Consider the following 24,257-nt stretch of genomic DNA (forward strand, 5'->3'; position numbering starts at 1 on the left):
TTTCCACAGTTGTACTAGGTGCCCCGGGGGGGCTCCCGTGTGGAGTTTGCCGTCTCTGAAGCAGGACCCCCTCTCTGTGGAGGGGTCACCGTCAGCCCAGTGCCACGGGCCAGAGACAGGACGATGGTCCCCTGCTGACCCCGTGGAAAAGGGTCACCAGGCTCACTGTGGGCCAGGACGTGAGCCGCACCCCTGGGGTCGGCAGGATGCTGTAGGAGGAGGCTGGGTCTGGGCGCCCTCCCCTAGGCTTCCTCCCCAGGTGGCTTTTCTAGAACTTTCTGATATTCACAACGTAAACAATCAGAATTCCTTAGAACCAGAGCTGTAGAAGGCCCAACCCCCATGCAAGGCATGAATCCCCCCACAAAGTAACTCTGGGGCCACAGAGTACCTGTCACCCCTGATCTGGAGCAGCCCGGGGTCTCCCGGCGGGCTGCACTAGGTCCCTCCGTCTGTGACACGACTGTGGTGAGGTGTGGGAGGCCTCTTCCCACCGTGAGGCGTGTGGGAAGTCGGGAGGGTGCGGGCGGCTGCCCCTTGTCCTCCCGCAGGTAGACACACCTACCTGGTGCTCCTTGTCATTGGCTCGAGAACCACCACCAAATCAGCTGGACATCCAAGAAGCAAATATCAGGACCAAATCTGCTACTGTGTTGGAAGGAATGTAGTCTGCGCAGCTTATGACATTTTTATAAAGTACTGTGATTCTTTCATGGGGGGCACGTGATGGGGACAGACTAACTTGTTTTGTTATTTGCATTAAAATTATTTTGGGTCTCTGTTCAAACGAGTTTGGAGCTTGCTTGGCGCGTCACCCTGCGGGACGTCTGAATGCAGGAGAGGGGGGCTCCCTGCGCCCGCCCCCTGCCGCGGGGTCGTGCCTGTGTGTGGCCAGGCTGACCCAAGGATACTCCGCAGTACCCCACGGTGAAGACCCAAGGCGGCGGCCTCCTGCGTGGGGAGTGCATCACTAAACTCGCTGATAATTTACAGGTTACCAAAGAGCAACTCGGGCCATTTTGTACATGGGGAGGTTCCAGGGGAAGGCTGAGAGGTTACTGAAGAAGCTTGCTTTGGGGACATATGTGAATTTAGGGCAGTTAGAGACTTTCTGCTTCCTGTGCCTTTAAAATAGTCCATTTTCTATGTTTTATATAATCTAAAACTGTACGTGAAAAATAAAATTTAAAACGAATCGCTCAGAGCAACAGACTCGGATGTTCCCTGGCGTGATGATGGTCAGTGGGTGTCTCGTGAAGGTGAGAGCTTTGGGTTTCTTACAGCAAGCCGTCAGGAGGTCACCTCCAGTCCTCCTGCTCTCTCAGGGCTGGCGTGGTGGCCACCTCTGCAGGGCACAGGATCCCACGCCCCTGCCTGGTGGGTGATCTCCAGCACCGTCTTGAGCAAGTGGCCCCAATGTCCACTTTGCAGATGGGAAATATGTGATTGGTCCTGTTCTCCAGTTTATGTTAATAAAGACCTTGGCTTTAAAGGGTGGCATCAGGATGGAAATCAGATCATTGCCGGAGCACGCTCTGCCGAAAGCTGTAGGGTCCAGCCCAAGAGACCAAGGGCGTGTGCACAGGGCCTTTCATGTCCTTCCTCGCTGTTCCTCCCCTCCCCCTCCAAGATCTCTTTAAGGGAAGCCAAAGGCAGCCAGAGCTCTCTCTGGGGGACCCCCGTTTCCTGGCCTCCACATGGCTGTGACTTCAAGTTCCCAGGGGGATACTGTCCACGTTCTTTGTTTCTGTCTTCTGCTGCTGGCTGGGACCCAGAGCCTCCAGCTCCGCCCTCTGAGACACACCGTGCCCTGGTTTATCTGGTGTTGGTTTTGTTTTCTTGGATGCATGTGGCAGATGGGTGCTGGTCCCTGCAGAAGCCTGAGTTTTATGCCTCTGTCATTTATTCACCAAGTATGTGTGTAGCTATGTGGATGCGCACTGCGCTGGGCGCTAGGTGCTTCATGACAACCCTAGTCTCTGGCCTGATCTCCACGTCTGAGACTCAACTCCAGCACCCAGAGCTAGTGTCTGGTGGCTGCACCCGGCTCCTGTTCCTTCACCATGGTTCCCACACTTGGCCGGAGCAGGGAGTGAGACCCACTGTATCAACCCGAGGCCAGAGATGGAGGGTGGGAAGAGCCTGCGGCGGCCTTTCACAGGGGACATCCTGTGTGCTGACCTTATCCAGGACACAGACTAGAGCCCGACTGGCCGGATCTGCCCGGCGGCCTGTTTCTTTGACCCATGAACTGGACATGGCCTTTGCATTTCTAAGTGGCTGGGGGAAGGTGAAAAGAAGAGTGTTTGGTGCCTGTGGAAGGGTCTGAAGTTCGAATTTCAGTGTCCATAAAGTTTTATTGGAAACAGCCACGCCCATTTGTGCTGAGAGTGCGTGCTGGGGCCTGCCCGCCTGGGTGGGCGAGTTGCTATAGCAACCACATGGCCTAACAAGCCGAAAATCCTGCCTGGACCTTCCCAGAGCTTCTCTGACCCTTGAGTTGAATTCACCTGTCCTTCAAAGCTTCCAATCATTAGATCACGGATCTGCAGCAATGTAGATGGCAGGTCCCAGGCAGAAATGGGCTCAGCAAAGCCACATTCTGTTTCAGTTTTGCTTGTTAGCAAACCACTCGGTCCAAGATCTGCTCCTTGTAGGATCTCGCTGAAGGCTGTGAGACACGCCAACATCCTGGTGTGTTTGCACAATTTCTCCTGATGCAACAACACCCACAAGTTCATGGTGGGTATAAAATAAAAAGGGAAAGCTAAGCCAAGTCAAAACTTCCACCCAGGGGCCAGGCCCAGGCCACCACCTGGTCCTGTGGATCGAGTCCCTTCAGGACACACCCACACCTGCTCACTTCCACAGTGATCACGGTTCCGGATAGGAGACAGAGTGTGTGAACCACAAAACCTAAAATACCCCAGACAGCACAGGAGCAGGAGATACTACTGCCTCTGATGGTGGTGTCTAGAGACTCAGCGTTGACACCAATCCCCGTCCACTTCCTCAAACCTGCAGCCCATGAAGGCTCCTGGGAGTTAGTCTTTGTTAATTTAACCCGTTACCAGAACACCGCTAGGTGATTTTTAAGGATCTCAGTTTATCAATTCTTAGTCATGTGATTTTTGTGCCTTTTTTGGTGACTGTTCAAGAGAGACTTACAGTTTAGGACGGGAGTCCACTGCACAGTGTGCCCTCTGTGTTGGTGAGTTTTGAGTCCTGGAATCTGTCCATAATGATGGAGAATATTCAGAAACAATTGCATCTGTACTAAACATGCTGGGCTTTTTCTTCTTGTCATTACTTCCTAAACAAAGTAGTATAACAACTGATTTCCCAGTGTTCAGTGCTATGAGCATCTAGAGAGGAGTCGAGGCCTGCAGGTGGCTGTGCACAGGCTGTATGCAAGCACGGTGCCATTTCCTACGTGGGAACCGTCCCCCAGGTACCAAGGGACAACGGTACTCAACGGTACAGGAGAAAAGGTGTTTCCAGTACAAACTCCCTTTGAAGTCATTGTAAGTAGACAGCATCGTGGAGAGTACATTTCACCGTTTTCTTTAGAATTTCTTCCTGGTAGCAACTCACACTGACCCTGGGGACAGGGTTTCAACCTCAATACGATGATATTCCAGCTGAGAGTCCTCTGGTCTTCAGCGTGGCTGGCCTCTCCCCACTGGACGTCAATGGCACATCCCCTACCTCACCTTGTGACCACCCAAACTGTTCCCTGGAGGGAAGGAGCACAAGGCTCCCCGCCCCCTGCGGGGGGCCACTGCCGCAGGGTGGATGAGTGCCAGGACTCCTGTGCCCCCGATGAGGGGGCCCTCGGGGGCTGCTGGGACTGGGCAGCAAACACGAAGCCCAACGGCTCTCATCCCCGGGGGAACAACGGGAGGAAGGCGCACAGCGTCCCCAGCGATGGCCCTGGGCATCTGAACTCAGGAGAAGGGCACGGGTTTCCCCATCCCCAGCTGAAGGGGCCAGGGGACCAGGAAGAGGCTGCTCCGTGTTTGGGAAGGGTCATTTCAGCAGGGGCGTGGACACAGGTGGGCCGCTTCACCAGCAGATTTGGGGCCGGGGCAGGAGGAGCAGGCGAATTGCCACCACCTGCCACTGCCTCATCAGGTGGGAAGCGTGCCACTAAGGTAGAGCCTGGCAGGAGAGCTGACCCCCAGCTGGGGCCACAGCCTCGTCCTGGCTGGACCCAGGCTGGGGTATTTCTGAAGTCCACCTCTCTCCCGTGCCCTGTATACCAGCCTCAGACCATGATCTTCCAGCCCGAGAAGGGGACCCTGAATGCCGGAAACTTCAGACCAGGTGTGGGACCTTAAGGAGCTATCCTCCCAGAAGCACAGGACCTCCACTCCCTGGCAAATCCTGCCCACTAAGCTGCCTCTCCATTGTGTTGGGGAAATGCCTAGCAAATGTGGCCCCATAATTTCCTGCTGTGTGACCTGAGACAAATTACATGGCTTCTCTGGGCCTCAGCTTCCTGAATCACCATGGCAGCATCTGCAGGGGCCATCCGCCAGTGCTCACGGAAGGTTGTTCATCTTTCATCACTGTCAAGTGCCCTACGGGTAAGTGGCAGATTCCAGGCTAAGACTTGGATTTCCTGACTTCAGATCCTGGGTTTCCACATGGCCACACGCTGGAACCACTGGGAAGCTGGCAATTCCCAGGTTCCAAAGGTGAGATTCGATTTGTCTGGGAAGCAGCTTGGGCAACAGAGCTGTGAAGTAAAATTCAGGTGGTTCTAACACACAGCCGGCATGGAGAGCCTGTCCCACTCCACGTTCCAACCTGAGGACAGTCCAGTGAGTCAGGGGCGGGCTGCGTCTTCCCTCCGGGCCTGGTTCCTGTCAGTGGGCACAACATCCTCCAGGCCAGCCCGTGGCAGCTGGTGTCTGATCCCCCTTGTTCTTGTGGCTGAGAACATTCCATCGCGGGGATGGACCCCATTCTCTCCACCCACCATCGATGCACAGGTAGGTCATTTCCGCCTCCGATTGCACTTACACAAAGGTGTGCAAAGGAGTGAAACTCATAGAGACAGAGCAGGGTGGAGTGGCCACGGGCGGAGGGGAGCTGGGCAGGAGTGAGGGGCTTCTAGAGATCTGCTGTTCACGGTCCTGCTAGAGTCAACTGTACGGCACACGTAACATTTTATTAAAAATATTTTATTTTCACGGTGTAGGTGGACACCATCTCTTTATTTCATGTTTATGTGGTGCTGAGGATGGAACCCGGTGCCTCTGCCTGCCAGGCCAGCGCTCTCCCACTGAACCTCACCCCACCAGCCCTACAGTTTTAAGAGTTAGATTTCATGGTGTGTGTGTGTGTGTGTGTGAGAGAGAGTGTGTGTGTGTGTGTGAGAGAGAGAGAGAGGGTGGTGGGGGGACAGAGAGACAGAGACACAGAGACAGACAGACAGACAGATACCAGGGTTTTCTAAAAAGACAAGTTCAGGAAAGCGCTCAAGCCACCACCAGTGGGCTTCCTGGAGGAAGTGGCAGACAGTCTCCCCCGGGAGGCGATGGCAGGGGGAGGCGAGGGGACGGGCAGGTTCGGTGGTGGGTGGTGCGGCGGGCACGTGGGGCGCTGGCGGGGTCTCCTGGGGGTTAAAGGGGAGCCAGGCGGCTGCAAGGAGTCGGCAGGGTCTGGAGCCAGCGCTGGAGGCCGGAGCCGCCATCCTGGGCTCCCAGCCCAGCGCCACCTCCTTCCTGCAGGCCGGTGCTGCGGGTGACCCCCTGGGGCAGCGGGTGACCCGGCGGGCAGGACGCACTTTCTCCTGCTCCCTCTCCTTGTTCCTGGGTCTTCGTGGTTCGGTGGCCGGGGACATGCTGTTACAGCGCAGGCCTGGACACTGGAATCCCCGGGGACGTGTTGGGGACGAGGTTCCGGGGTCACCCATGCTGCGTGAATCCTCCAGAGCTGGGGCCTGGAACCGGCCACCTGAACAAGTCCCCCAGGTGCCAGAGGCAGGGATCTGCCAGTGGCGACTGGGAACCTTGGTGGGCCACCAAGTGCGCAAGCTAGGCCAGTCCCCCAACGAGGGGTGGCCCGGACTGCTCCTCTCCCTGAATGATGAGCCCAGTGGTCTTCAGAGGAGGTGGGAAAGGATCTCGTCCAGCTGAGAACGTCACCTCACAGTTCAGGGATTTCCAAAGGTCACGCTGGTTTCCTGTGTAGGTCACCTTCGGCCACTGGCCACCAGGCCGCCTTCCCTTTGGAGAAGGCACCTCCCTCCCTGGGAGCCATCCCCTAGGGCAAAGTCTGGCAGTGACTGGAGCCAGGCTCCCAGGGACTAGAGGGACCTCAGGGGCCGACTCCGCTGCAGTTAGTCCCTCAGCAGCTGCATCCTGTCCGGCTCCTCCTGGGCCGCCTTTGGTGCCCCTGTCCCATCCTGACCCTGCTCTAGCAGAGGTTCTGTGGGTCACTCCGTCCTTCCTGTGAATCCCTTTCCTGTTTAACTTCTGGCCATTTGACAACTCTGAAGGTTCTTTCTCTTAATCTAAGTCTGCATCTTGCCGCCACCTTCTGGAGACTTTCATCCTGTGTTTATTTCCCGTGAGGAGAGGGGAGGGCAAACTGCTGCGTGCTGAGTATTTGGGGGAGGGAAACCCATCCCGAGGAAACTTCCCAGGTTCATCCAGGACAACCGAAGCTGATGGCTTCTACGCTCTTGGTGAGATTTGAGACTTTTCCCACTTGTGATGGATGTTCACCTTAAACAAATTGGTTTTATTGGTTTTAATCTGTCATTCGATTCCAATTTGGGGATTTGATGAAAGGGTGCATGAAGAAGGGAACAATGTGCCTGTTGATAAGATCCACTATCAAGGACTTTCATTTCAAGTAGAACCCAGGCTCTGGGATCAGCATGGAAGAGCTTGGGACTTCAAGTCTGACCTGTAAGGCAATTCTAGTGAAGACTTGTGACTCAAGAGCCCAACGCAGCGGAGACCAACATGGAAGCCTGGGAAGTAAGGTCACATTATGTTCTGATAGTAGCTAAAATACTTGGCACACTTGCACAGTATCTTATTTAGCAGTTTGGTGAAAATCTCTTCTTCCAACATTGAAAAGGACAAGAGCATGTTTAAGTCAACTGCAGAAATTACCAGAGGCACCACTGCCACCTGGTGGCCACAGATTGTTAGTTCAGGACTGATAAAATTTGGTAACGTGGAGTTCAGGTTAAATGCGCCAACCCCCTCCACATTTGGGTCTTGCTGTTGCGCTGTGGAAGTCCTTGCTTCCCTGAAAGCTGAAGTATAACACCAGAGAAGCACGTCCAGGCGAGTGGAGGTGGAGAGTGGAAGCTTTATTAAGGGATAGCAGAGGGCTGGGATTGTGGCCCAGCGGTAGAGTACTTACCTGGCACCGGTGGGACCCAGGTTCAATCCTCAGCACACATGAAAATAAAGGCATTATGTTGTGTCCATCTACACCTAAAAACAAATACTTTAAAAAAAGGATAGCAGAAAAGACTTCCTCCCAGAGCAGAAGGGGACCCAAAAGGATAAAGGAGAGGTCTTCCCTTCTTTGCATCTGAGGTCCTGGGTTTCCCTCTGTCCTGCAGTGACAGAAAGCAGGGGGGAAGGTCGGAAGGTGGGACACAGGGGGACTGGAGGAGTAGTCTGGGCAGGAAGGGCCTGGGGTGGTTTGATTAGCACCTCCCTGTGTACTGGGAGCTACTTCATTAACAGTTTCTTAGGATGGGCTTTGGGCCTTGGGGACATCAACATTTCAATTTCCCCTGGTGCTGTTCTGGTTTCCTGGGCTCCATTCTCCATAATGGTCTCCATTTTCTTTATCTTACTCGATATTAGACCGGATTTACCTAACTACACTAACTACCTGTCTTTAAATGTGGCTTCATTGTTCCCTGATCTTGACTTGAGATGTGTACATTTCTTTTTCAATTATGTATATTTCTGTTTTCAATTAAATTCTACATTTAGTTTGGCCAGAAAAATGTGCCTGTCTCCCTGCTTACTGTAGACTAGGCTTGAACTGATCATTTGCTACTATTACAGAACGTCCCCTTCCCACCACTCACCCTGCCCCACAGATTACTCATTTAGGAACTGCTCCTTCACGCTCAAGCCCCATGCTTTCTTGTAGGGGAATTAAAACTCTGCACCACAAACCACGGACCATTTGCTTGGGTCCTTCCCAGCTTGGCCATTTGCATTGTTATGGTTTATATATGTGGTGTCCCCCAAAAGCTGATGTGTGAGAGACATGAGAGTTGAGAGGTGCAGTCTTTGGGTCATGACAGACTGAACCTAATCAGTGCCTTCATGCCCTGTTGGGGATTAACTGGGTGGTCACTGTAGGCAGGTAGGGTGTGGCTGGGGAGGAGGGTCACTGGGGGGTCTTTGGATGTATATTTTGTTCCTGGTGAGGAGCTCTCTCTTTGCTCCCCAGTGCCAGGTTCTGAGCTGTTTTCCTCCACCTGGGGCTCTTCTGCCTCACCTGGGGCTCAGGCAGTGGAGTCAGCCATCTCTGGACTGAAACCTTGGGCCCCTAGTAAACTTTTCTACCTCTAAAATTGTTGTTGTCAGGTCTTCTGGTCACAGCAGTGAAAAAGTGAGTAAACCATGCACTGATGATACTCCCTGGAGCCTGATGCAGGGAAACTGTGGGGAGTTATGAACAGTTTTAAGCTGGGTGCTATGGTGCACATCTGTAATCCCAGCGACTCAGGAGGCTGAGGCAGGAGAATCTCAAGTTCAAGGCCAGTCTCAGCAACTTAGCAAGACCCTGTCTCAAACAATACAAAGGGTTGGGGATGTAGTTCAGTGGTAGAGTACTTTCCTAGCATATGTCAGGCCCTGGGTTCCATACGCCAGTGCAGGAGGAAAAAACAAATCTGGTGTGTAGAAAGACCATCTTCATAGATAAGACGTCACGTACCTCCATTAAAGAATTTCCATCGCTGCTTTTGCCCCAGTGGATCAGTCAGAGTATCTATAGATGAACCCTCAGTATCAGCCTTATCCATTCAACTTACTATAATCTTGACAACATTTTACTTCACTGTCATTGACAAATGGTTACCCCTCCCACCATCCCCAGCCCTAATTCTGAAAGTATAGGAGACGGTTCCTTTCAAAGACTCGAGGAAGATACTCCATGCTGGTATACGGGTCATTGTTTCATTGCCGACATGGAAGGTTCTGCTTGTTGACCAGTGCCCATCCACACAGCTTATCTGCTGAGATCTTCACCATCTGCTGGGATTCCTGTAATCACCATCAGTTTTGACTTTTCCTAAGTTTTTTTTTTTTTATGTCTGGGGCCCTGTGGGTGGGGCCCTTCACCCCAATATGGCTCTACCACCTAAGGGTCCATATCGTAGGTGCCTTATCTCCCACAGTCTTATAAGGGCAAGGGTAGGACTGACTGAATGGATCTGTACGCTCTTTAGGGCTCTTTCTTTTCAAGTTTAACCCTGGATTTGTGGAGGGGTGGAGTGGACAGCCGCTGCTCCGACTGCCTCCTCCTGTCAGCCTCAGGTCAGGCTCAGCCCGAGTCCTATGCTGGCACATCTCATGGAGGGAAGGCCCTTGGGGGGACTGATGGAGTTCTGCACCTTCCTTATTGGAAGGGTGAAGAGTCCAGCCGTGCCCAGGAGGCCCACCTCCGTGGAACAGGGAGTCCTTTACACTCGTTGTCCATCTCCTGGGTCTTCTCTGTGTGTCTCTTAGGCACCTGCCATTGGCTTTAGGGCCCATCTGGATAATCCAGGATGATCCTGAGACCCTTAACTTAATTACACCCGTGAAGACCCTTTGTCTAAATACGGGCACCTTCGTAGTCTAGCTCATCACACATCTTTCAGGGGTGGAAGAGGATACAGATAAATGGTGAGAGGTCTCAGAGAAAGCTTCTGGTGATTGGCCAGAAATCGTGCACATTTTTAGAATAGTGTTCCCTTCCACTGTCCCCTTTCCAGTCCCTGTCTAAGCAGCATCTCTTCCATCTTTCAGAATCAGGTGTATGAGTGGTCCCATCATCACCACCACCAGGTGGCAGCCAAGAACACAGTCAGCATAGGTCCCACTCAGAGGCCGACTTAAAGGCACAAGTTCAAGGTCTCAGCTCCTGAACTGATACCCAGTTTCCCAGAGAAGGACAGAGGATAGGGTTACGCTTTTCTGGGTATTTGCAGTGATATATCACTGAATAGACAGAATATGTCATACACAGTGGTGCATGCCTGTAGTCCCAACAACTACAGAGGCTGAAAAAGGAGGATCACAAGTTTGAAGCCAGCCTGGGCAATTTGGAAAATGCTGTCTCAAAATAAAGAATAAAAGCTGGGCATGGTGGTGCACAGCTGTAATCCCAGTGGCTTGGGAGGCTGAGACAGGAGGATCATGACTTCAAAGCCAGCCTCAGCAACAGTGAGGTGCTAAGCAACTCAGTAAGACCCTGTCTCCAATAAAATACAAAATTGGGCTGAGGAGATGTGGCTCAGTAGTTGAGTACCCCTGAGTTCAATCCCTGGTACCCACCCCCACTCACTCCCCCCAAAAAAGAAAGAAAGAATAAAAATGGCTGGGAATGAGCTTAGTGGGAGAGTTCCTACCTGCTTGGCATCTCCTTCCCCACTCTTGGGTAGCAGGACCCAGCATTTCTTAGAGGGAACTCCCACATTTCACACAGTCCTGGTGGGAACGTTAATCACATTATCCCATCCCACAGCAAGTCGCTAATCAAGGACAGACAAGAGGGAAAGTCCATCAACAGAGAATTTCGACTTTAGGTAAGTCCCCACAGATTATCTGGTATCTTTGGAGGGGAGCATTCCAAAGAGACTCTGCCCAGATTTTCTTTTCTTTCTGGGAATTAGCCATGGATTTCCCATAAAACATTCCCCAACACACTTGCTGGCAATCAAAGGACCCTCCTTGGTACAATATGCTCTAGGTCAACAGTTGGTTTTGGTGGTCAATTCTAGCTAAGGCCAGGTGAGAAGTCAAGAATCCTTCATTACTCATCATCCTAAATGGATTATGTAAGAAACTAACTTTATTCAAATCTTTACATTACATAAATCACAATGTTAAAATATAGCCAAAATATATCCCGAATTATTTCTAAAGCTGAGAGTTTTTGTAAAAATGGCAAGAGGAAGAAGTGAATCATGAATGCCTGAAGGTGCAGAGGTATTTTTAAAAGTCGGTCCAAGACATGTTGGTGTTTTAAACATCCCCAGGGCATTCAAGGTGGTGGATTAGAAGAAGGCTGTATTTCCAGGTGTTCTGTGCCTTACAACTCAAACAGTGAGAGTGCCGCATCTCAGGAGGTGTGACACGGTAAGTTCACACGGTAGGGACTACTGCTGAGCTAAACCCAGTCAAGAGACAGTGCACCCCAAACTAACTACCAACGAGATATCCCAAGTAGGAATGGCTACGGAGGCCCTGCATTTCCACTTGTGGACATCCATTCCTACAGCAAAACCAGAAAGGACTGACTAACAGACGTGGGCACCTCACCCAAGAGGAATCTCAATCTAGATCACACCCCTACCCCTTTAGAATATTCAGAGCTGGTAAATGAAGAACAGTCACAGCATGAGCACCCCACACCCTCCACTGAGTACAACACAATTCCCAGATCTCCAAGAAGGATCCTCCTCTTTGAGACCTACAGGGAAAGTGGAATCTCAAGCTCTGACACAATATAAACTGTATCAAAATACACGAACCATCACCAAAGAACTAGCAAAGAAACTTACACTACAAAACCCATCGGAGCCAGGTGGTGTGTGCCTGTCATCCCAGAGGCTTGGGAGGCTGAGGCAGGAGGATCGTGAGTTCAAAGTCAGCCTCAACAAAAGTGAGGTGATAAGCAACTCAGTGAGACCCAGCCTCTAAATAAAATGAAAACCAGGGTTTTAGGGGTGATGCGGGCTGAGGATGTGGTTCAGTGGCTGAGTGACCCAGTTTAATCCCTGGTACAAAAAAAAAAAATTAAATATGTTGAAAAATTCACAAAAACCTGTTTTTTTTTTCATTTTTGTGACCAAAAGAGCTGATAAAAACAATTTTAGAGGAGGAAAAATTCATCTGGGGCTCACGGCTTCAGAGGTCTCATCCATAGGCCACCAAGTCCATCGCTCTGGCCCCAGTTGAGGTAGAACATCTGGGCAGAAGGACAGAGTCAGGAAAGCAGCTCAGGCCGTGGCAACAAGAGAGATGGACAGGCTCTGCTTCAGGGAGAAAGCGAAGCCCTCGAGGCACAGCAGGTCTCCTCGGGCCACACCTGCCTGCTCCGGTTGCCCTAGTTGACCCCATCAGTGGGTCAGTGCAGGGCCTGGCCACACCTCTCAGGATCATCTCACACATGAGCTTTTCAGTGACACCTCCTATCTGAACCAGGACCACCTAATATCAAAGAACAAATGGCAGGGGACACCTGTGCCCCAAAGGCCACGCATCTGAGTCAGAGAGATGCATCCCGGCAGAGGCAGAAGACCCGAGGCAGGAACACAGAAATGGAAACACAAGGTGACGTGATACCCTAAAGCCCACGAGTCACCACCAGTGGCTCCAAAGAGACTGAAGTGGTAAAACACCAGACAAAGAATTCAAAAGAATAATTGTAAAATGATCAATAAATTCCAAGAGAACACCAAAAAACTGCATGAATTAAGGAAGTCAGTACAGGATATGAATGAGAAATTCAATGAGGAGAAAGAGACTGATAAGAACCAAACAGAAATCTTGGAAAAGAAAGACATATAAACATCAAATAAAACGTCAGTTGAGGGGCGGGGTGTTGGGGCTCAGTGGTAGACGCTCGCCTAGCATGTGTGAGGCACTGGGCTTGATCCCCGGCACCACATAAAATAAAAACAAATAATAAAATAAGGTATTGTGTCCATCTGCAACTCTGTGTGTGTGTGTGTGTGTGTGTGTGTGTGTTAGAAAAAGAAAGTTTTTTTAAAAGTCAGTTAAAAGTCTAAGAGAGTAGACGATGGTGAAGACAGAATCTCAGAGCTAAAAGACACAGTGGCTGGCCTTGAACATTCAGACAGCATTAAAGAAAAGAAACTAAGTAACCATGACCAGAAGGTTCAAGAATTCTGTGAAAACACAGAGAGACCAAGTTTAAGAATCACTGGAGGGGCTGGGGTTATGGTTCAGCGGTAGAACGCTTGCCTCACACGTGCAAGGTCCTGGGTTCAATCCTCAGCACCACATAAAAATAAATAGAAGTTATTGTGTATAACTACAAAAAAGTAAATATTAAAAAAAATAAGAATCACTGGAGCCAGGTGCGGTGGTGCACGACCGTAATCCCAGTGGTTCAGGAGGTTGAGGCAGGAGGATCGCGAGTTCAAAGCCACCCTCAGCAACAGTGAGGCGCTAAGCAACTCAGTGAGGTCCTGTCTCTAAATACAATACAACATAGGGCTGGGCATGTGCCTCAGTGGTTGAGTGGCCCTGAGTTCAATCCCCAGTACCCCCCTCGCCCTCCAAAAAAAGAATCATTGGAATCAAAGAGAGTTGAGATGTAGGCTAATGACATGGATGGTCTCTTCAAGGAAATAAAGAAAAATTTTCAAAACTTGGAGTGAGATGGACGTCCAGATGTAGGAAGCATTCAGAACCCCAAATAGACAAGGTAGGGAAAGAGCCTCTCCAAGTCCTATTACAGTTTGAATGTCTAATGTACAGAACAAGAATAGGGTTCTAAGAGACTCAAGAGAAAAATGTCAGGTCACATTTAGAGCAGCAAATTAGAATTACTTCTGAATTCTCTACACAAACACTAAAATCCAGGAAGGTTTCAAATAACTGTCAACCGAGACTGCTGCTATTCCAGCAAAGCTGTCCTTCAGAATCAAAGAAGAAATAAAACCTTCCAAGATAAACAGAAACTGAAAGAATTAAAGACTACTAAGCTGATACTACAGAAAATCCTTAGAATCCACAGAAGAAATAAAACCATCCCAAAGCACACAGATGAACAAATCTCATTTGAAGAGCAGCTAAACAAATGAGAAAGGGACCAAATTAAACATTACAAGTAAATCAAAATGGCAGGAATTAATAAACATCACTCTACAGTAACACTGAACCCAAATTATCTCAATTCTCCAATCAAAAGAGACAGACAAAATGTATTTACAACCAACCAGGAGTGGACTTCTACTAACAAAGCAGACTTCATGCCAAAGTTAATCAGAAGAGGCAAAGAAGATCACTTCATAAGAGTAAAGGGAATGATCCAACAAAAGACATAACAAATGTAAATATTTATGCCCCAAATGTTGGTGTACCTAATTATATAAGACAGACCCTCCTCAACAAAAGGACTCAAATAGACCACAGTACACTGATACAGGTGACTTCAACATGCCTCTCTTACTGATTCTCTTTTCATCCCACAGTGTATTTTAAAATAACTTTTAGATATGATATTTTATCCATTAATAGTACAGTCATCTACAGTACAGTCATCTCCTCTTATCCTAAGGGAGGAGACAGATAGATAGATAGAGATATATATGTAAGTTTAACAAACATATCCAAAATACCATTATACTATGCTAGTTAGTTTTCTGTTACTATAACAAAATACCACAGATAATCAACTTAAAAGGAAGAAAGTTTCATTTTGGCTTATACTTTTGGAGTTTTCAGGCCAAGTTTGATTGGCCCTGTTGCTTTTTAGCCTGTAGTGAGCAGTGTATCGTGGCAAGAGTACATGGCATCAAAAGCCACTCACCTCACGGTGGCTGGGAAACAAACTGGGAGAGGGAGAGATCGGGGTCCCACAGTTCCCTTCAAGGGCATGCTTCCAGTCACCTAAGACGTCCCACTAGACCCCATCTCCTAAGAGTTTCCACTGTCTCTCCATAGCACAAGTTTGGGGCTAAGCCTTTAATATATGAGCCTTTGGGGAACATTCCGGATCCAAACTGTAGCACATACCTAAAAAGATCAATAATGATTTCTTAAAATCTAAACCATGATCCTTAGACACAAAACAAATACCTATTCAATGTTCAGATTTCCCCAACTGTCCCACACAAGTCTTATCAGGTTGTTGAAATCAAGATCTCAACAAAATCCTTTTTGCTTTATGCTTTTAGTATATAAGTCTCTTATGGTGTTTAAAAAAGTTTACAAAAGTCCCTTTCCTTTTTATTTGTTGAGAAACTGAGTAATTTATTATATAGAATTTCACACTCTGGACTTGACTGAGTCCCTGAGCTGTTGTGTAGAGTGCCCCTCTAGCCCCCATGTCACCTGTAAACCTGTAGTTACATCTTTTTCTTTTAGAGAGAGAGAGAGAGAGAGAGAGAATTTTTTAATATTTATTTTTTAGTTTTCAGTGGACACGACATCTTTATTTTATTTGTATGTGGTGCTGAGGATGGAACCCAGTGGCCCGCGCATGCCGGGAGAGCTTGCTACCACTTGAACCCTCCCCAGCCCCCTGTAGTTACATCTAAAAGCCTGCCAGGAGCCAGGATCAGGTGTAATCAGGGGTGAGGGGTACTGAGGACAGAACTTAACCACTGAGCTATAGCCCCTGTCCTTTTTATTTATATTTCTTATATTTTGAGACAAAGACTTTCTCACTAAGTTGTTGAGGGTCTCACAAAACTGCTGAGGCCGACTCCCTGCACACAGGGGCTAGACCAGACTTGACATCTCGGGGTACATGAAACTTCCCTTCAGAAAAGCACAAGAGACTGTACACCTCACCGGGAGAGACCTGGCTGCAAGGTCACAAACAATCAGGGATGAGCTCCTGGGACCCACCAGAAATCTAGTAGGTATCTGAGCACAGTAGAGAACTTTCCCAACATGTGCTAGTGTGATCACTACCTCTACACCCACGGAAACTCAGAGGGAAGCAGAAAGCCCTGGGCATCCTCTGAAGGTGCCAGATCCTCATGAAACCAAACCAGGAAGACTCAATGAGGAATCTCACCACCTCAAGAAGCTCAACACAGAAAATAGTTCTCATGTCATCTTGATCTGACAGATTGTTTTTCGTATTGAATCTATAGGGGTTCCCTAATCTAATACAATATATTTCTCCTGATGTTTTAAAGCATTAAGGAGAATCATTCAATAAATAAATAAATAAAAGTTGCTGGCTTCGACCTTGTGATCCTCCAGCTCCCATCTCCCGAGTGGCTGGAATCGTGGCATGCAACCCCACACCCAGCCAGATGGAACATTTTGGCAAAAGTACTTTGTCATTGGTGCTACATGGTTTTTACTACATCACCCTGATTAACTAAAGAGATGATATTAAAATAATTATGTAGCTTAGATAACTAGATTACTTATGTGAAAAAAACTCCCAACACATTTCTTTTTAATAAATCGAGGCCAGACGACAAACGGTGTCTTGACCATATGCCATGTTATACCCAGCTGAGCACAACCCAGAGCAGGGTGGTGAAGGCGCTGCAGACACACGGCTTATGGGAGAATAAAATACTGGCCCCTAATCAAAAGGACAAAAGTGAGGAATAGACGGAAAAATGGTGAGGCCAGACACTGGGCAAAATGCCAGGAACTCAAACAAGATGCTCACCGGAAACAGTGGGTCTAAAACCCTATATGGCCATGTATCTGGGGTAAGGAAATTGAAGTCAAGGCATGCTATCCTTCTCTTGTTTGGAAAGATGATAGAAATATTGAAAAACTTTGGTCAATGTTGGAAAAAATGTCAATATTAAAATATCATGAATAAAACTATATGTCACAGGTCTGCAGCACAATAACTGTGTAGCTAGTGGGGGCTCGGGAAGTTATCTGAAGTTCAGATGAAAGGAGGTTGGCATGAGCTGGAATTTTTTTTTTTACTGTATTGATATGGGTTTATTATTAAGCTCAACTGCTTTAAAGGTCAACAGCTATTCTGATGTTCAGAATAGGATTTTTAAGAGGTCATGTTTTGGAATTTTTTAAAAAAATTTTCTTCTAATGAATTCTACATGACAATAGAATGCATTTTGACACTGTGTACACAAGTGGAGTCACACCCGTAGTGTGATCATACATGGATATAGCATAATAATGTCTGTCCGTTCTACTGTCCTTCCCATCTCCACAGCCCCACCCTCCCCTCTGCACAATCCAAAGTTCCTTCATTCTTCACTACTCCACTTCATTATGGTTCAGCATCCACTTATCAGAGAAAACATTTGGCCTTTAGTTTTTTGGGACTGGTTTATTTCACTTAGCATGATATTTCCTAGTTCCATGCATTTACCTGCAGATGCCATAATTTCACTCTTCTTTAAGGCTGAGTAATAATTCTATCGTGAATATGTACCACATTTTCTTTATCCATTCTTCTGTTGAAGGGCATCTAAGTTGGTTCCATAGTTTAACTACTGTGAATTGAGCTGCGATAAACATTGATGTGACTATGTCACTGTAGTATGTTTATTTTAAATCCTTTGAGTATAGACTGAGGAGTGGGAGAACTGGGTCAAATGGTGTTTCCATTCTAAGTTTTCTGAAGAATTTCCACACTGCTTTTCAGAGTGGCTGCACCAATTTGCAGTCCCACCAGCCATGTATTAAATGTACCTTTTCCCCGACATCCTTGCCAACACTTACTGTTGCTTGTATTCTTGATAATTGCCATTCTGACTGGAGTGAGATGGAATCTTAGAGTATCTGTTTTGATTTGCATTTCTCTAATTGCTAAAGATGATGAACATTTTTTCATGTTTGTTGAATAATTTTATTTCTTCTGTGAAGTGTCTGTTCAGTTCTTTAGCCCATTTATTATTTGTTTTTCTTTTTTTTTTTGTGTGTGTGTGTGTGTGTGTTGAGTTTTTTGAGTTCTTCATATATCCTGGAGATTAGTGTTCTGAGGTGCATCTGGCAAAGACTTTTTCCCATTCTGTAGAATCTCTATGTTATTTCCTTTGCTGAGAAGAAGTTTTTAGTTTGAATCCATCCCATTTATTGATTCTTGATTTTAGTTCTTGTGCTTTAGGAGTCTTGTTAGGAAGTCAGGTCCTAAGCCGACGTGGTGAAGATTTGGGCCTATTTTTTCTTCTATTAGGCGCAGGGTCTCTCTGGTCTAGTGCCCAAGTCTTTGATCCACTTTGAGTTGAGGTTCATGCAGGGTGAGATGAGCTGGGATTTGTTAAAGGTGAGGGGTGCTGTCAACATTGAACTTTACCTGGTGTTCATTAACTCAAGCTCAGAAGTTTTATTTTGGTCTTAGAAATTGCAATTCAGAAAACAGAGATGCAATGGGCTCTGGATAATTGCTCCCCAGCAGGTCAGACTGGATAGGGCTTTTGAAGGGGAGGAGGAGGAGAAGACAAAATTCCACAAACTGCATGAAGAGGAATGGAACAGGTGCAATAAGCTAACTTGACACAGGCTGAACCTGAGGGATTGCCAGGACGCTCTGGGTGCAGTCGGAGCCAGCTGAAGCCGGTGGCAATCGCAGCTGCTCTGTTCACCATAAGGTCATGGCCTTTGCAGACTTGGCTGGGTTCCAAAGGTCACATTCCCCTGGCCAGTGCAAAGACCCACATTCCCAGGCTGCAGCTCCAAGGTGCCAAGTCCTGGCCCTTTAATGGCCTCGATTCCATTACGAGATGCTCTTTTAATGCCACGAGGGCCACGGACATGACTGCTGAAAACTTTACCAGGAAGTGTCTGTTCTGCCCCAAAGGAGCCACATGGCATCACGCAGACCAGCAGTGGAGGTGGGTGAGGGAAGGGGCCAGGAATCCATGCAGGAAAGGCGGCAACTGTCCCCAAGGAAGTGGCAGGGGAAGGAGGAGGGAGATGCATCCAAGAGGGAGAGTCCCCAGAAGCTGAAATGGTGAGGACCCCAGAGCACAGCAGAGGGGAGCAGGATCACAGTGACCTTCTAGAGGTCAGAGGCCTGGGAGGGGACCGACACGGGGCTGGGACTGAGGGCCCCAGAGGCCGTCACAGAGACCACACCGCTCCCAGGGCACCCGCAGGCGTGTCGGATTGCTTGGCATTGGCACCAGTGTCCTTCAGCCACTCCCAGAAGGGGTCTGCATCTCGTAGCACCAGGAACTGGCCAAGGACAGTACCCTCCTCTGGCTTCCTGACACCAGGCTCCTGCCACCTTTCCCCCCGAGGCTCTGCCACAAACTCTTGGTGTTCTAAGAGGTCGTAATCTAGATTGGGCTTAGTTGGCAACTCTGATTTCCATAATGGTTCCTGCCACCCACCCCTCCCATACCTCAAGTCTCTTAGAGCTTTCTGGAAATGCTCTTTTGATATTGCTTTTCATTACAACTTTCTCCTGGATTTCACACTGGGCCTGAGACTCTGGAGAACAGTGGTGATTAAGAACCCCTCCCTCCATCCCAGTGCTCGGGAAGTGGCTGGCTGCACTTAGGGGAGACTGAGATCAATTGGTGACGTGTGACAAGGCCAGAGGCAGACCCTCCAATTACCCAGATTTCCATCCCACAGATGATAAGTGAAGTCTGTGTCCACTGGCCAGTCCAGACCAACCGCCTGCTGACAGGACTTGGCATGCTGTCGTCTGCTCTCTCTCCCAGGCCTCTGAACATTGGCCGACCCTTGAATTTCAGTGAGAATCGGGTCTTTAACCAAGCAGTGGACTATGGGGTCCCTCCCCGCCAACACCTTGGAAAAAGCCGTGAGTGGAAACCTTTTTTGTTCAAGTGCTGAACCACCCCACTCCCCAGGCCAGTTATTTCTAGACTTCACTTCTCCCTGTAAGAGAAAACCATTCCAGTCCTTATTCTGAGCGCCTTGCAGACCTTGTGGTGTGGCCTCTCCCTGTTACAGTGAGTACTTTTTAATAGGTTCTCTTCTTACCTGAGGCTAGATTTGATTTTTGACAGAAAACATGGGATTTTATTTTATCAATCCTTCCCCTTTTGTATATGTTTGGAAATTTCCATAATGAAAAGTTTTATGTAATATATGTTGACATTTGAGGAAAGTCACTAAAAGAACAGAGAAACAACCAAATTGCTCAGATAAGCAGAATTCCAGCAGAAGGAAGGCAAAGAGAAAAATGAGCCATCAAAAAGGGTAATAAACACAAAAAATACAAATTCTGTGTCTCCATGATGCACACTCCAGCCACCTCCATACACAGACACTCACAGGATCCATCCTGTCGGACTGAAATAAATGAATTGTGGAGCAGACCCTAAGAACCTCAGTTTCCAAATCACGTTCTGAGTCTTCCAATTCTGATGTAATTTTTATGTTTTGTAATTTTTGAGGGTTGAAAGTTGTGTCCACAATCCAATTGTGCTTGGACAGTGGGCTAGTTTGTTGAGAAGTCAAAGAAAACCCCTGGAGATGGCATGTGAGTTAGGATTTATTGAAAAATATGGGAAGGTCCGGACAGCACCAGCATGCCTCGGGATGCCACCCCAGAAAGTCCAGTGGTGACAGGACACACAAATAGCACCTTTGCTGTCATGGGGAATGCCAGAAATAGTGCTTCCATCCCTAACGAAGGAAGTGAGGTCACTGATAGTGACAGGAAGGGGACAGCGGGGCCCATGCGGTGAGCAGTGTCCTCTGCCATGTGCTTCCACCATAATGACGTCTTGTCACAGGCCCAAAACAGTGGAGAAGGACCATGGACAAAAACCCTCAAAACTTTTATAAAAAAGGAAAGACTTATCTCAAAGTTTTAAGGCATTCTGTCATAGCCACCAAGAGCTGACTGGTAGTGTCCAAACCGTGACCAAGCGTCCCTCTCCCAGGCATCCTACGGCTCTTGTCTGACCTGCTTGGATTCTTACCATGAGACTTGGTCTCTAGGTGAGCCCTGACTGAGCGGAGGGACACTCCGTTGTGTCCATCTAGTCCCCACAGGTGAGGCACAGGTGCAGCACAGCCACAAGAGAAATTAGAAGCACTTTATTACTTATAGGTCCACAAGACAAGAGGGGTGACTATGGGGCCAGTGTGAAATGTAGAGTCTACAGGGTGCTCAACCAGTGACCGGGGAGCAAGAAAGCAAAGGAGCCACCCATCAGAGGCCCTCAAGGGGACCTGCTTAGGTAAGTGTACTGGACCCCGTTAAATACACGAAGCCCAAAGGTCCTTTGCTCTTACCCCAAGCACTGGCAGTCTGGATCTCTCACTGGCCCTGTGGCCACCCTCTTCTCTTGTGGACCTGTGAGTAATAGAATGCTTCTCATTTCTCCCTCCTCCGTGCCTCACCTGCCAGGCACACCTGAGGGAGCCGCAAAGAGCTCGCCTAGAGAGCGGCTCTCCATCCAGACACATGGCCGAGCACGGAGCTGCCCACGCTGTGCCTCTTCCTCGTGTGGCTAAAGTCTGCTACAGGAGCTGCAGGCAGCAAAAGATGTCTCACTCACCCACCTTTCACTGAGGACAAATGACAGGTTTGCTTCACTAGTTCACCTTGTGAGCCAGGGCTTTCCACGCAGACCCAAGGCGGCGGGGACAGTGTGCACTCTGCTGTGTCCACCTAGTCCCCACAGGAAGCACATGTACCCTGAACCAAGACCTAGATTTGAATCCCAGCCCCACTTACTCTTTGGATCTTGGTGCCCTTGGGAAAGTCTTATAAGCTCCCTGGGCCTACTTCCCCATCTTTAAAATTTATTAAAAGTATTTTATTAAAAGCATTATTTATTAAAAGCATTATTTTATTAAATGTATTAAAATGCATTATTAAAGTATGGCTTCACTGTGAGGCAGAATGCCAGGTCGTTGTGAATCATGCCTGCCTGGTTCCCAAGCCCAGATCTCTGGGACTCCCGGGGATTCCACGAGCCAGGTGAGTTGTGTTTGATGCTGGCTTATGTTTCCTCCTGTAACTTGATGGAGGCAAAAAGCTTCCCACTAATCTGCAAGCCCAGGTGGCACCTTGTGGGGTGACTGTGCTGGCTGGCAGGACTTCCTTGCCCTTGGGCTGGCTATCTTCTCGTGTCACTGACAGCTGAGAATTTTGTCACTGCCTCTGCAAAAGGCAAGAAATACCAACGCTGTCTGAGCCACTCACATTCAGATGTCTGCTTCCACATCAGCCTCCCTGCTGGTCCTGAAGCCTGACCCTCTCTGCTGGAGCCTGCACACCTCACTTTCCAGATGGCCTGCTGCAGGGGCATGCAGTTTCACGTTGGCGAAGGGCGCCAGAAGCTTGATAGGACGTCAAGTCTTTGGGCTTCACTTACCAGCGAACATCTAGTTTCCATCTACCTGAGGGTGACAAATTCACTTGGGGCGAGCTCCTGGTTCTGTGCTGCAGGACCTCCTTTGCTGCTGAGTTCTAAATGGACCTCTCAGGGAGCAGCTCGTCCAGTGAGATGCACTTCAGAATATGGCTCTTTTACTGTAATGTTTTGTTAAGACACAGGCAACTGAAAAAAATAACAGGATATTACTGAAGATGTGCAGTCATCCACAAAATGCCAAGGAAACCATAACCTGCTAAGTTTTCTATACAAAGTACTAGCAATGGAACCCACAGGCCCTCCATTTTTGAGATGGGGCCTTGCTAAGTTCCCCAGGCGGGCCCGAAACCTGTGATTCTCCTGCCTAAGCCTCCTGCCCTGTTCAGTTATTTACTTTTGGAACTTTTGATTATTTGCCAGGAAAGAATGCCTCTCTTTCAGACAATCTTTTATTTTCCTGTTTTCCCAACATCCCGGTTATTAGCTGTCCACAAAGTTGGTCACCCTTGGGCTGGGGATGTGGCTCAAGCGGTAGTGCGCTCGCCTGGCATGCGTGCGGCCTGGGTTCGATACTCAGCACCACATACCAACAAAGATGTTGTGTCCGCCGAGAAATAAAAAATAAATATTAAAAAAAAAATTCTCTCTCTCTCTCCCTCCCTCCTCTCTCACTCTCTCTTTAAAAAAAAAAAAAAAAAAAAAAAAAAGTCGGTCTCCCTTGAGCCCGAATTCCACTTCTCAAGTCTGTTCTCTCGCTCCATCTCAGCACAAGGAGACCTAGCCATTAGGGCTTTAGTGTTATGTCCTCTGAGTAGGAAGGGCAGCATTTTGGGAATCAGCAAATTAAAGCCTTAGCTGCAGTGGACAACTCCACAACTGAACCAGTGCAGACAATATTTTTTTATAAGAGATGTTGTATGATTTTGTGTACACAACACACAATGTTTAACACATTTTATGTATATAAGTATACAAATACACTTAGGGAAAACCTCAGGACTATTTCTCCAAATGACTAACATAGTCAATAAAATAAAATAAAATAAAATAGAAGGGGTAAATTTATAGCCCTTAGAAGTTAAACAGAATGGAAAGACATTTATTTTTTATGAAACTTTAGCGGGGATATGCCCCAAGGATGATCTGGCCTCAATAAAGGGCCAATTTTTTCTGTACCTAAAATGACCCAAGCAAATCATCAGACTTGATGGTCAACAGAGGAAATGGTGGTCACTTGTGCTATAGAGCTCCACTCTCCAAAGGACTTGTTCCTAACACACCTTAGCAAAATGGGTCCACCATAGTGTATGTTTGAGAACACATACAAAGAACACACTGAATGCAAATAAAAAAATTAGTGAAGCTATAAGCCACTTACAAATACATGAGAACTGTCCCCGTACAAAAGGGTTCACAATCTGAAATGGCCATTTAAAATGGCAAATAGTGTTAAGGGTAACATTGTAAACCAACTCAAATATGGGGGAAAATATGTACTATACAACATAAAGTTTTTGAAGATTTTTCTTTTAGGTAAGATTTGTAGAAAACCCAGGGACAGATTTTATGTCAGAAAATGGTCCATATCGCCCAAAAATGTCTTTTGACTGGATAGTAAAATAATACTTGTCGGAAGTCAATAACTGAGACAGAGTACAGGCCATTGGGAGTGGAAAAGCTTTGATTCCTCCAATTTTCTTCCAAATCAGCTTGTTAGCTGAGTTCCCGTGGCACAGGAAGAGGTGGTAGCTCTCCACAGGAGCACACCTAGGGTCGACCTCGTTGATGTTCCAAGTCAGGGCGATGCCCATGGGTCTCCGCACACGCTTCACTTTGAGCTCTGGCTTCTGGGGAGGGAGTGTGTCCTGGATTTTGTCCACCAGTTCAGGGAGTAGTGGTGGTGGTTCTGGGAGAGGTGGCAGGTGCTCAAAGGAATCAAAATCCTAAAAGCATATTTGTAAAAAAGTTTAGCAAGCTAGTTGGCTGGGAACCGACTATTTTAAAGTGGTCTACTGCAGCTGTTCAAATATATATTTCCCATTCT

At 48.1% G+C, this 24,257-nt stretch overlaps 1 protein-coding gene across 1 annotated transcript in view; it reads right to left on the bottom strand.

Moving 5' to 3' along the window:
- Window positions 1–23,012: 23,012 nt before the first annotated feature.
- Window positions 23,013–24,257, bottom strand: part of ATF7IP2 (activating transcription factor 7 interacting protein 2) — a 49,737-nt gene continuing 48,492 nt past the window's right edge. The window contains exon 11 of the mRNA XM_081297249.1: window positions 23,013–24,156. Within this exon, the coding sequence (XP_081153375.1) occupies window positions 23,743–24,156 (414 nt within the window). The 3' untranslated portion in view covers window positions 23,013–23,742. The remainder of the gene's footprint in view (window positions 24,157–24,257) is intronic.

This window comes from Spermophilus citellus (genome assembly GCF_964194105.1).
Source record: "Spermophilus citellus genome assembly, chromosome: 6".
NCBI lineage: Eukaryota > Metazoa > Chordata > Mammalia > Rodentia > Sciuridae > Spermophilus > Spermophilus citellus.